Raw genomic sequence first — 13045 nt, forward strand, 5'->3', positions numbered from 1 at the left:
GCAGGGTTACCATCTTGGGAGACCAGGAGCGAAGCCCTCCCCTCCCAGACCTTTCTCAGCACTGCTTCTGAGACCTTTTCTTTTCCCACTTCTTAGGCCCCCTGCGTGACTCCTTTGGGCTCTTCTGGCCAGGTCACTTACTGTGGCCAGCCTTCTCCTGTGGACACAGTGAAGAGGGTCAGCAGAGCCCACAGAACGTTGTCATAATGGAACTCGTACTTCTTCCACTCTCGATCCCGTGCCTTCACTTCATTCTTCTCATAGAGGAGGTACTTGCCACTGCCACGGGAAATGAGGATTGTTAGCACATGCAGGAAGCGCTTCTGAGCACTCGTCTTTACGACGACTGGAGACAGGAGGAGGAGGAGGAGGGGGTAGCCACCAGCTCACAATGCCTTCCCAAGAAGTGAGTGACGTCTCCTGTTGTTGTGTATCCTGTTTATGAGTATCCTCCTGGAGACAAATCCCCAGATGATGCCATGGCCCTGCACCCAGTGGGAGAGCCAGCTGAATCTAACACTTCTAGTCCTGAGGCTGGGAGCCTCAGGCTTGAGGGATTAAGAACAGGAAGACACAGGGGCATTTCTGGGTTTTTCAGGCTATGGAGGGCACCACTGCTTCATTTTAGGGCAGGAAACAATCCCAGACTCCTAGCTAAATGCTTGGGATCCTTCCAATCTCAGGAAACAGCCACCAAGTTAATAGGGCGCCACTTACCACAAAGTAACACTAGCAGTATTCAGCGAGAGTGCCCCGTTGGTTAAAGTCTCAACACTTCCCCAGGCTGAGCTCAGAGTTTCCCAAGGTACGGCTGCCCCAAATATGGGGAACTTCAGGTCATCATCCCTAATCTACAATTCTAAAACCCAAAAAGTTTTGAAAAACCAACCAACTCTGGGATTGGCAAGTTACTGTCACAAACTAACTTTGTTTCTGTGTGACCCACAAGCTAATGATAGTTTTTTACATTCCTAAATGGTCAAGAACAAGTCAAAAGAATGCTTTCACAACAAGTAACAACGCTATGAAATTCAAATTTTAGTTTCCAGAAATAAAGGTTTATTGGGACACAGTCATGCCCACTTACCTATGGGCTCTGGTTGCTTTCGTGTTAAAATGGCGGCAATGAGTAGCTAAAATGGGAATATATGGTCCATACCACCAAATATAATTACTGTTTGGTCCTTTTTTTTTGTTTGTTTGTTTGTTTGTGGGACCCTCGCCGGTGGCCGGGGATGGAACTGGCGTTGCAGAGGCTGCAGGCAGCCTCTGCCCAGCGCTCAACCGCTGCACCACCAGGGGAGGCCCTACTGTTTGGTCCTTGACCAAAGAAAATGTTTGCCAATCTCTGATCTAACATGTTTGGCAACAGAAACTGACCCCACTTGACAAAGGAGGCAACTGAGGAGGAAAGCAGGCAGCTCATGGGTGTATCCTGAAGTGACTAGCAGTGACTTGAATTTTAAAGTGGTTTTAAAGCCAGATGCAAATCAGATGCAATAGGGTGACATCCCCAAGGCCCAACCCCTCAGTTTCCAAGTCCAAGTGATTGGTGCCTCTGGCCACCTCCTACCCACTAGCCACAATGGGGATGCCAAGGAGAATCAAGACCCACCGACAGTCTTTCTCAAACTCCTTGGACTCATCAGTGCAGTGGAAGAACTTCCCCTTGAAGAGCTGCACGGCCACCACAGCAAAGATGAACATGAACAGCATGTAGACGATGAGGATGTTGAAGACGTTCTTGAGTGAGTTCACCACACAGTCAAACACGGCCTGGTGGGCAGGTTTGAGAGAAAGGTGTGAGGAGTGGACAGCCTCCTCCTCTAGCAGCTCAAAACACAAAGTGATGCCATTGTTCCCACTGCACAGACAAGGACATGAGCTATGTCACCCAGGGGAAGGTCACACAGTCTGGAGAAGTAATTATGGGCCTGGTTTCAATATTTTCCATGCATCTAAAATTCCAGCAATCATTCCCTGGGAAATTTTGTTTTCTATTAACAGTGGGTTCTTGAGAAAATTGGCATAGCATCACCTTTTAAAAACACTCACTTAATTAAAAAATAGGTGACCTGTTTTAACAACTTTTAAATAAGTGATAATCAGGTGGTCCTCAGGGGTAGGATAAGTTATTATTTTTTAAACTCTTTTTTAAAATAACTTATTTATGCATACAAGAACTGGGTGTAGGCCAGAGGTGTGGGGGATGAGAGGATTCACCAGAGACAGAGTGGGGACAGAGTGGACTGACTAAAATACAGTGCTGAGGGGAGCAGTGGGTGAGACAGGAGAGGTCTGCTGTGCTGTGTGGGTAGCTCCCTGGCTGGGGATTGAACCAGTGGCTGGTGATAGCTTGGTAGCACTGAAACTTAAACCCCTGTGCTACCAGGGAGGCCCCAAGAACGAGTATTTGAATGACTAGGCTTTGACTATGGAAAGCTGTCTGGAAGTTCCTCAGTCTACTAAAAATGGAGCTACCATAAGTCCTGGCAATTCCACTCCTAGGGATCCACCCAAAGGACACAAAAACACTGATTCAAAAGACCACCTGTACCCCTATGTTTATTATAGAACTATTTACAACAGGTAAAACCCGGAAACAACCCAAATGCCTAAAAATAGATGACAGTATCAAGAAGATGTGGTATATATACACAATGGAATATTATCCAGCAATCAAAAAAATAAACTCATGCCATTCACAGCAACATGGATGGAGCTAGAAGGAATTATGCTCAGTGAAATAAACCAGAAGGAAAAAGAATAATATCAGATGGTTTCATTTATAGCAGGAACATAGGGGAACCAAATAAAACATCAGTGTAAAAAATAATAACAGTACAAAACACAGCAAAGCAAAAACGGACAATTATAAATCAGAGACATCCTTCAGAGGAGGAGGAGGGAGAGGGATCAGAGGGAGGGAGGAGAACAGGGGACTGAGGTGATGGTGCACGGGTGAATTGGTGAAGGAAACTCTATGGGGACTACACCTGAGTGGGTGGGAGGAAGCAAATGTTGTTTAAAAATGAACGATGTAAAAAAAATAGAAAAAAATAAAAAAAAAATAGGAAAAAAAAGACTAGGCTTTGTTTACTTCCTTTTTTCCCCTTGAACGAGAAGTTATGGAGAGATGTTATTTTGCTATTTTGGAATAGAAGTTACTAGAGCCTAGAAAAGTTAGGCAAAAAAATCAAAGGTTTTGTGGGGCCAGAAACAAAGGTTCTGTGGGTCAGAAACACAGAAGCAGTTTCTGTGTCCTGCTTTCCAGAGTAGGGTTATGTTCTGTTTTAGTCATATTATGCTTTCATGTGATTTAAGAAAAGGGATCCCAATCTTGAGACATTTCATCTATTGGAAAATTGACACAACATAAAGATTTTGTTAGATCAACTCACTTTGCTGCCATCTGCTGGAAAACTGTAATAACATATGCATCCACATAAGAGGGTTGTAATGGTATCAGCATCCCTTTCAATGTAGTATCTTTAATCAGTGTGCAACCTGCTCAACTGTGCACGGCAATCCTGACATGCCTCCCACATATCCCAATCTCACCTTGAGCTTTGGCAACCGCTTGATGGTTTTAAGAGGTCGTAGCACCCGGAGGACGCGGAGGGATTTAATGGTGTTGATGTCTTTTCCTTTGCTATTGCCACTGTGGAGGAACGTCAGGGTGGGGAGAAGAGAAGAGAGGGAGCAGAGATTAGGTTGGGTGGTGGCTGGCTTGAAGCTCTATAGGACCCCACCGTCCCAGGCCTAGGAATCTGGGGTGAACCTGGCTTTGCCCTGCTTTCACTGGGGAAGAACAGTCAGCTTCTTGCTTTGTTTGGGCTTAGGAGTCAGTGATATGATGGGTTTGGTCTCAAGATTTGTTGAGCACCCTTTACCACCTGGTTGGGCTGAGCAGCTGCCCCAGGGAGGTGACCCTCAGATCTGGTGAGGGGAGTTGGCTGCCCCTGGTGCACTCTTTGGAGATGGTCTTGGCAGGTCCTTAGAAAGTGGGATTTTCTTCCCCCTTCTAGCAGGATTCAGGAAATTCTTAAAGTGATCCTTAATCCAAGAGTCTCCCCTCCACCAATCTTCCATGAATTCATAACAGAGAGAACCAGGCCACTGGATGCTGATATTGAACCACTGCTTCATTCTTCCAGAGTGTGTTAGCCCATCTTTTCAGAGAACTGCATAGAGGTTCAGTATGGAGCCTATGGGGCCTGAGCCTTAACCATAAAGACCATGGGGGCGCCAGGATACCATTGGTCAACCATGATTTGGGCCCCAAAGAGGTCATTGCATGTGTCCATCAAAGACTGTGGTTAATGGAACTCACCACCCACTCAGTCTTCCAAGCCAGAAACCTGCAAGTCAAGTTCAACTTCCTGTCTTCCATCCCATCCCTAATAGGTCACCTTCCTAAACATCTGTACTCTCTTCTCCTGGCTACCATCTTAGGTTCCACTCCATTACCCATATCCTAATGGCACCCCCCTTGCCCCCACTCCCCTTATCTCTCTTCTTTCAACTCTCTTGTAACATAGTAGTCAAAGCCAATGACTATGTTACTCTCCAGTTTCTTATCTCTCAGAATTTTAGAAACACAAATGCAAACTTCTAGCACAGTATTCAAGTCTCTTCGAAATCTAGCCCGACTTACCTTTACTTTTTGCATTCACTGATTACTACCCCAGTAGTCATCACTGGGACATACCCCAGTCTCACTCCTTTGTCTGCCTTTGCCCACACTGTTCTTGTTGCTAGATGTATCCTTCCTCCACACCTCCACTTGCACAACTACTCAACCCTCAGAATACAAGGTGAATGCCCCTTCATCCACAGCCTCCCCCATGGTCCCTGGGTTCTACCAGACCATATTGCTGTTCCAGAATCATCTTTGTCCCTGTCTTAGGCTTCTGGCTTTTGATAGAAAACTGAAAGGCTTCAACAGTGACTTTGATGTGTTCATTTCCCCTTTAATCTTGTTTTTTTTTCCCCAATCCCCAGCATGTGCCTGGATGCACGTGAATGGTCCAGCTGGGAGTTCTCTGGGGTCTCCTAGCAAACATCTCCCTATAGTTACCACCTGGGTCATAAGTAGAGCTACTCCAGAGACCCCCATCCTAGTGTGTGTGGGTGAGTGGATGCTAAAACACTCTTCTTGCCATTTGCTTTTTAAGGGTTCTTTTCTCTCATTTTTCAGTGACTAAAGAAATCAGGCACAGCTATGCCACAAGACTCACTAGGCCTGAACATGGCTTTTTTTTCTTTCTTAAATCAAAGTCAGTTATTACTTTCTCAAGGCTGTGGCCCCAGTGAATAAGACACAATTCGGGAGTCACTGTGGTGATTTTAGGCAGAGCAGGGACACGAAACTGGATGCCAGAGGAAGGCAGTTATTTCTTCTTCAAGACCCTTTTGGGACTTTTGCTTTGGTGGGCACTAGTGAGTAGGTTGTTAGCCCCTCCCCTGTGCAAACTAATTTCCTTTTTAACAATAACCCAGCTTGAATGTAACAAGCTGCAATGCAACTGTTTCATTCCTGTTTAATCCACATTTGCAGCTGTGCTCCTATCTCAGGTCAATCATACTGGTTGCAACCGGGTGCTATAAGGTTTCCCTGACAGTTGAAAATGAAGCTTAGACTCTGGGAAGGAAAAAAACAAAACGCCAAGCAAGTGGACATGGAGGTTGTATGTAGAAGCAGCTACAATTTCCAGCTGCTGACGGCTGGTGTGGGAACATGTCTCCCAGGACACGTGTGTCCATCTGACGATGACCTGTCCCTGTGGTGCTCTTTCCGCAGCCTGAGAGCTGAGAAAAAGCCCTGCTCATTGAGGCATTGTGCCACCTGCTGCGTGTAGATGCCCCTTGAGGGGTTACTTTCTCCTTTCAGAGCCTAAGCCCCGGCTGTTGGGGCTGCTCACTCTTTCCATCAGGACGCTGTAAACTCATTCTGATAACCACCCCGCCCAGCTCATATCTCCTATTAAATGAGAGACACCCCTCCCCATGCTCTTTCTGTTCTCTGCCAAGAAATAGGCTAGTGGCAGGTCATGGCGGGAGGCAGTGGTCAAGACCCCTCGGGGCTTCTCCTCCTGGTGGAGCAGAATGAGAGGGCTACAGTCACTGACAGCAACAGGACAGCTCATGGACACGGGCCACGGACACAGGCCCAGAACCGACATGGCTGCACCAGGGCATGGAGGACAAGAACGAGAGACAGAACGAGAGGGGGAGAGAGAGAGAGAGAGAGAGAGAGAGAGAGAGAGAGAGAGAGAGAGAGAGAGAGAGAGAGAGAGAGACACTTTACCGTGTACTGCTCCTGGTTAGGTGGCGTCGGAAGGAGAGACAGATCGTAAGCACCTCAGAAGAAAGAACACAGAAAACACACACACACACACACACACACACACATGCACGTGTGGGTGCACTAAGGGGATAGCCTCAGGTTTATGGCCCTGGCTGGCGTCCATTCCATCCTTCCATCTGGAAGTCCCCCCATTCAGCCCCCTGCCGTTGGCACTGCCCAACACCACGAAAGCCAAATGTCCAAGTAGCAGGACAGCCACAGTCATCCATTACTGCAGGTGACTCAGCACTGAAGCTTACTGCCAAGAGCTTTAGAAACCAGACTTTCTTCCAGAGGTTGTAGGACAGGAAGTTTTTAAAATGTCTTGTGAACTCTGGAGTTGGGGGGACCTGGGTTTGAATCTCAGTTGGCTCCTAATTACTATCCGCATCTATCAAACAGGTCTTAACAATTCTAATGTTCCATAAACCAGAGCCAAGTCCTTGGCTTTGTCCACTTGTTATGAAGGAGAGGGAGGTTGACAAAGGGTTCCAATTTGGGACACAATTAGGGTGGAACTTGAAAGTTCTCGGCATCTGGTGGTGCTTCTTGCACAGCTCATCTCATTACACTCTGATCCTCCAGCAGTAGCTGGTGGTCAAAGTGAAAGAACTTGACTTCCATCAGGATGCTGAAGCCTTGGGCAGACCCTCTACGAACTTTCCCATCTACTGAGCCTTTGGAAGTTAGTGATACTTTGAAAAACACAGAGGGTTTCCCTGGGGTTAAAGTCTCAGCACTATTAAACTGTTGCCAGCCACTGCGGCTTGAGTTCGAGCCCCGGCCAGGGAGATAACCCATGTGGCACAGCAGACCTCTCCTGTCTTACCCGCTACTCCCCTCAGCTGTGCACTTCAGTAGAATCTACCTGTTCTGTTCTCCACTCTGTCTCTGGTGAATCCTCTCATGCCTGCACTGCTGGCCTGTACCCCTATTCTTGTATGTATAAATAAATAAATCTTTTAAAAAAACATAGAATGGTTTAAATGCTTACAAATATTCACACAGGACATTCCTTCCCTGTCCCCTTTCCCGTAGCTCAGTGATTCTTGAAGGTCTGTGTGTCTGGGAATACACTGAGTCGTGTACATTCTCCTTCACAGACATTTAAGTGTCTTTGAATGAGAGTGCTTTTTGTCTCACTTGCTGACTTTATGCGTCTTTTGCTGGCCCGTGGGAAGATGGCACCATTATATCCATTTTCCAGATGAGGAAGCTGAAGCTCAGAGAGGGAGAGCAACTTGTTCAAGGTCACACAGCTGAAGTGGCAGACTGAGATTCAAACCCAGGTGCAAGTGTCCCTCTAATCTTGATTCCTTTTCATCACATACTAGAAAAATAGTATGTTCTGTGGAAGGGGGCTTTAAGGATGGGGGTTTTAAAATGTGGCTTCCCCGAGAGCTCCTTCTTTGGCTTCCGAGCAGCTTGGCATGTGACAGCCTTGGGCAAGGCAACTTGCCAGCTGTGCGGGCCTGCCCTGAGGGAGGAGTGGCAGTACCAGATGGACTCTTGGCAGTGAGGGCAGGATCACCATCCCCCTGCTGCTGAGAAATATCTACTGGCTGCTCTGCTACATGGGCACAGAGCATGAGATGTGTGATGGCTAATGGAACAGTGCATTAATGATGGGTCACAGACACGGCACAGTCAGTCAGTAGGTAGAGGGACACACACAGATATCTTGGTGAGGTGCAGGATGGGTGGAAACACATCCTTTGGAGGATTCACAGAAATTGTTCCCATATCCCAGGTGGGGGCACAGTCACAACAGTGGCACAATCGTTGCCTCCATGCCCAAGGACCAGAACAGCAAGATTCCTTCCTACAAGGAAGAGAACCACCATGGGTTCCATTCCCTTAGATTTTGGGCTCTGACTTGAGGAATTCTGCCAACTGGTGAAAGTCTCCAAGATACGGACTGGGGGATAGGCAGCAACCCCAAGACTTGACCTGCTGAGCCCAATCTTAGTGATCTTGCTAGACTCACTGCCCCGCCCTCCTCAACCCCTCTGGGCCTCAGTTTCTCCATCAACAGAATGGGAACAATAAGACAACTCCCCCCACATGGGGTTGCTGTGAAGCTTAAATAAATGAAAGCTGTTACTATTATTGCCACTAAGTCAGTTTTCTCTATTTTATGGGGAACCAAGGCACAAGCGCGGCTAAGGGAGTGAGCACGTCTAGAGAGAAACCAGATATGTGGGGACCTTTCCTAAAACAATAAAGTTAATTTAACACATGTTGGGGTCCCAGCTTTGTCTACATGGAGACAGGCTTACAGGAGAGATAAAGCAAGTTATAAGACCAGGAAGGAAAGAAGGAAAGGACTCTGGGATTGGACACTTAGGAAGAGACCCTCAGAGCACCCCCTGCTCCTGCCAGGGTGACAGCTAGTTGTTAACAAGGAAAATGACAATATGCAAAGTCCCCTTAGAGGGAGACCTTCTCAGGCAAAAGAGACTCTGACCCTACATCGATGGGGAGATTTTGAAGCTTTTCAGGGGAAAAAGTGGCAGCTTAGAGGCTAATTCTCTGGTTTTCAGCCATTCGGCTTCTGAGCATGCAGGCACAGCGTGGTCAGGGTGCTTGACCAGCTGTGCAGGTCTGTAGCTTCATCCTGGAGAAGGACTGACAGTGCCTGGCGGATGCTTGACAGTAAGGTGGGTAGGGCATGGAAGGGCAGGGCCTCAGTCTCCTCACCTGTCCCCATGCCCACATTACAGGTGCTCCCATAGCCAAAGCCACGGCAGCTCCCACACTCCATGTGAGCACCCGACACTTGCCATGCTCCCTCTGATGCTCACAGGCTAGCCATTTAAAAGTCCCTATCTGGACCTTTTCCTTGCATAGGAACAAAAAAAAAAGTTCAAAATGGGATATTCAAGGGCATGGATGGGCAGGCTGGTTTTATGTTGAAGGCAACTTCACAATCCCATTCTAAAGGCTGACTCTACAAGCACACGGCTGCGTAGGCTGCATTTTGATGAGGTGGAGGCTTATTTTGAACACCCTTGTTTAACTTTGTATTTAAAAAGTAAACTTACACATTAACACAAAACAATCTGGGGCAAATCTTTTTGCAATACCAAGAAGTATTATTTGGTGGAGAACTAATTTTGTTTTTGCAGATTAGATTTACATAAAGTAGAGCCTAACTGTAGCCCTAGGGAGGTAAGACACAGCATATCCCAAATTACAACCTGTCACAACAAAGACTTGTTCCTTGGTCATTTGAATGCTGGGCCTTCCCCAAACCATGAGGAGCAAACTGTGGGTTGGTAGCAGCAGTGCGACCCCCTCCTTTGACAGAAGTCTAGAGGAAAGTCTCTGGGTTGAGTTGATGGACACGGGACACGTCTATCATATACAAAGCATGTGGTCAAGGAGGGAGAAATCCAACACCCACATTGCAGCCAGCCAAGTTGGGGGACTGTGTTTGGACAGATGGATGGAGCCGATAGGGGTGTCTGCACCATCGGGATGTCTTCTAGGCAGAAGTTATTACCCTGGAGGGCCTGAGGGAGTGTGGGAGGGGTGTCTGATGGGCTTGACCTCCCTTGTCATGAAGACACCTCTGGTCAGAACATGTGAGGCCACGTTCCTAGCACCAGAGCCAGGAAGGGCATCTGTCTTTTCCATGCCACGCAGCCTAGGTGAGGTGGCAGATCAGGTCCACATCACCAAAAGATCAGAGCCAGGTGGAAGCGAGACACACAGAAAGAGACACAGGGAGGGAAATCAGAAAAAAGGAAAGACAAAGTAGGAGAGGAAGTCAGAGAGAGGAAAAGGAAGAAAAAAGGGGAAAGTGCAAGGAGAAAAGATACAGGAGTAAGGGAGGGAAGGGAATTTGAGATGGATTCATTCCTGGCTGAGGCAGCAGAATGTTTTGGATCTTCAGGATTTTTCTCTAATCCAGTGTGATGCCTACCTGATACCTTGTAGAAGTTGCTCAAATAGCTGATGGTGGGAGGGAGAGGTGTAGTTCATTACATTCTTATGGACATTATATTATCTTTAAATTAAAAAAAAACTGGTGTAACAAACTGTATCCTGTGTGTATTTTCACATTTTTCCAAATTCCAGTGAAGTCAATTTTTTCCTCATTTTTGTTAGTTATCATCTTTTTGTGAAATGAAATTTCTGTTTACATCCTCTGCCCATTTATCTATTGAGGTTTAGTGTTTCTTATTGATTTGTAATTACTCTTTATATATAAAAGTTTTTGACTCCTTGTCTTATTTGTGGCAATCCTTCTCCCCTAATTTCCTGTGCATTTTACTTTATTTTTTTTAAACCTACAGAACATAATAACATAGCTACATTCTTAATTTCTTTTTTTTCTATTCTTTTTTTTTCTAATAGAGGCATGTTTTTATTTATTTATTTATTTTATTTGTTTGTTTTTGTTTATACATGCACTGGGTACAGTCAGAAGCGCGGGAGGGTGAGAGAATTCACCAGAGCCAGAGCGGGGAGCAGAGCAGGCAGACCAAAGTACACTGCTGAGGGGAGCAGCGGGCGGCAGGAGAGGTCTGCGCACCATGTGGGACCCTCCTCTGGTGGCCGGGCAGCAGCCGGGGATGGAACTGGTGCCGCAGAGGCCGCGGGCAGCTTCGCAACCCAGCGCTCAACCGCTGCGCCACTGGGGAGGCCCCTACATTCTTAATTTCTTTTAAGTAACTTCTTCCCTTGCTTTAATACTCAAATATCCAGTTATTTAAAAAAGCAGGAGAGAGAAAAGGTGGGAGAGAGGGAGTAAAAGAAAGGGAGAGAGAGTGGAATGAGAGAGAGCAGAAACAGAAAGAGAAAGAGAGAGGGAAGATAAAGAGAAAAGGGGGTAGGAAGTCTGGCCAGAGTCAATAATACATGGTACATCTCCACCAACTTAGAGACATTCAGAAACCTGGAACCTTCTTGCTCTTCTGATACAAGTGGACCTTGTTGTATTCCCAGAAATGACTCTGGGAGTGGCCCACTTTATCCCTCAAATTGGAAATGGGTCATACCCTAACCTCCTGACAAACCAGACCCTCACTGTTTGGTTGGTGGGAGGGCGTTCAAGGCCTCCTGCAGGAGGCAGAGGGAGTCCCTGAAGGAGGCAGGGTGCATTGGGTCAGAATTCCTGAGACTTTCCTTGGGCTTGATCCATGGTGATAGACATAGTTAGGGTCCCCAAGAATTGTTTCTGGATTAGGGATTGATTAGATATTTTTATTGCACATCAAATGTCTGCGACTTGAAGAACATTCTCTTAAGTTTACTACCAGGGCCTTAAGTGTTAATGATGGATCAGTGCCTGGATGCCATATTGGAATAGCTACCTAGAAATTTTGAATGGCTACTAAGTCTTTGGGTGCTGTCTTGGAATGGCTGCCCACAATTTAGGTGCCACACTAGAATGATGCTCAGTTCTTTGAACCTGATTTGGAGTGGTCGCACACAGCTTGGGAGTTGTATGATGATGCATGGCCTTTCAGAGGGCAGAGTGTCCTAAGACTGCCAGGAGAAGTGAAAGACACACCAAGGAAGTCACCAGATGGGGGATCTGAATTCTCATGCATATCCATTCCTGATCGTCTTTTTAGGGGCTTCCCAAAGAGAGAGCAGTTTGGGTGGAGCTTGAAGTGCAGGAGGAAGATGAGATGTCCTGGTGGGGCTAATCTACTGAATGCAGCACAGCAAGGGGTTGGTGAGGTGGCTGTATGAGGAGGTGGAAGGCAGGGTCCCTTCTTCCTCCATGGTGGACGTCATGCAAAAGCCAATCGAAGCTCTTCCTGGTGGCATGCTGATACCTCCCATCGCCCCAGAGCCCACCGCCCCATCGCTACACCCTGAGAACATGTCTCTTTATCCAATTGGCAAACCCAGGCTGGGGGAGGAGGGATGAGGGAAGTGTAGGCCTCTAGAGAAGACTTACGTGAAGGCAAAGGCCACCAGAGCCCCACTGACCACTATGAAGTCGAGAATGTTCCAGAGGTCACGGAAGTAGGCACCCTGATGCAGGACGAGCCCCAGGTCAATCATCTACACGGGAAGAAGAGGCAGTGTTCAGTTCCCTCATCCACAGGCTGTGGAGAAGCCTGGGGGAGGAGAAAGGTGAGTTCATGGGATCATAGCAACCTGCAGGGATGGGACAATGGCCGGAGGGCTTCATGAGGGGCACTTCTGACTTGTCAGTTCTTATGTCCAAACCTCGGGGTTTCCTTGACTCTTCTTGATCTCACTCGCCATTAGATCCATCAGCAAACTAAGTTGGTTTTTGCCTTCCGAATCTTCCAAAAATGTGCTCACGTCTCGCCACTTTCTCTGTCACCTTAGTTTGCAGGCTCCCAGTTCTCTTGGCACCTTCTTTTCCATACCCTCCCAAGTCTATCCCTCTATACAGAGGCCAGAGGGCGCCAGTGAGCCCCCAAGACAGTCGTGTACTTCCTCTGCTCACAACTCTCCATGGTTCCCACCTCACTTGGGGTAAAAGTCAAGCCCTCTCCATGGACCCCAAGAATCCCTTGGAGCTCTGACTTTCTCAGGACTCACCTTGATCACCATTTCGAAAGTAAAGACCCCTGTAAAAACGTAGTCAAAATATCGCAGGACCTGGAGGGGATAAAAGCAAAGGGGTAACAGATCACTGACTTGCTTCAGCAAAGTCCCCAAGGAACAGGGTCTCCATCCACAGGGGGAAACACAGCTGCCAGG

General features: G+C 47.3%; 1 protein-coding gene across 3 annotated transcripts in view; it reads right to left on the reverse strand.

Moving 5' to 3' along the window:
* CACNA1A (calcium voltage-gated channel subunit alpha1 A) overlaps positions 1 to 13045 on the reverse strand; it is a 216052-nt gene that overhangs the window by 39117 nt on the left and 163890 nt on the right. For all 3 annotated transcript variants that reach the window (XM_037505963.2, XM_037505964.2, XM_054693304.1), the window contains exons 23-27: positions 12884 to 12943; positions 12267 to 12373; positions 3562 to 3661; positions 1616 to 1776; positions 142 to 279 (exon numbers count right to left, since the gene is read on the reverse strand). In XM_037505963.2, the coding sequence (XP_037361860.1) occupies positions 142 to 279; positions 1616 to 1776; positions 3562 to 3661; positions 12267 to 12373; positions 12884 to 12943 (566 nt within the window). The remainder of the gene's footprint in view (positions 1 to 141; positions 280 to 1615; positions 1777 to 3561; positions 3662 to 12266; positions 12374 to 12883; positions 12944 to 13045) is intronic.

The sequence above is a fragment of the Talpa occidentalis genome, unplaced genomic scaffold (genome assembly GCF_014898055.3).
Source record: "Talpa occidentalis isolate TD23 unplaced genomic scaffold, MPIMG_talOcc4v2.1 talOcc4.12, whole genome shotgun sequence".
Classification (NCBI taxonomy): Eukaryota; Metazoa; Chordata; class Mammalia; order Eulipotyphla; family Talpidae; genus Talpa; species Talpa occidentalis.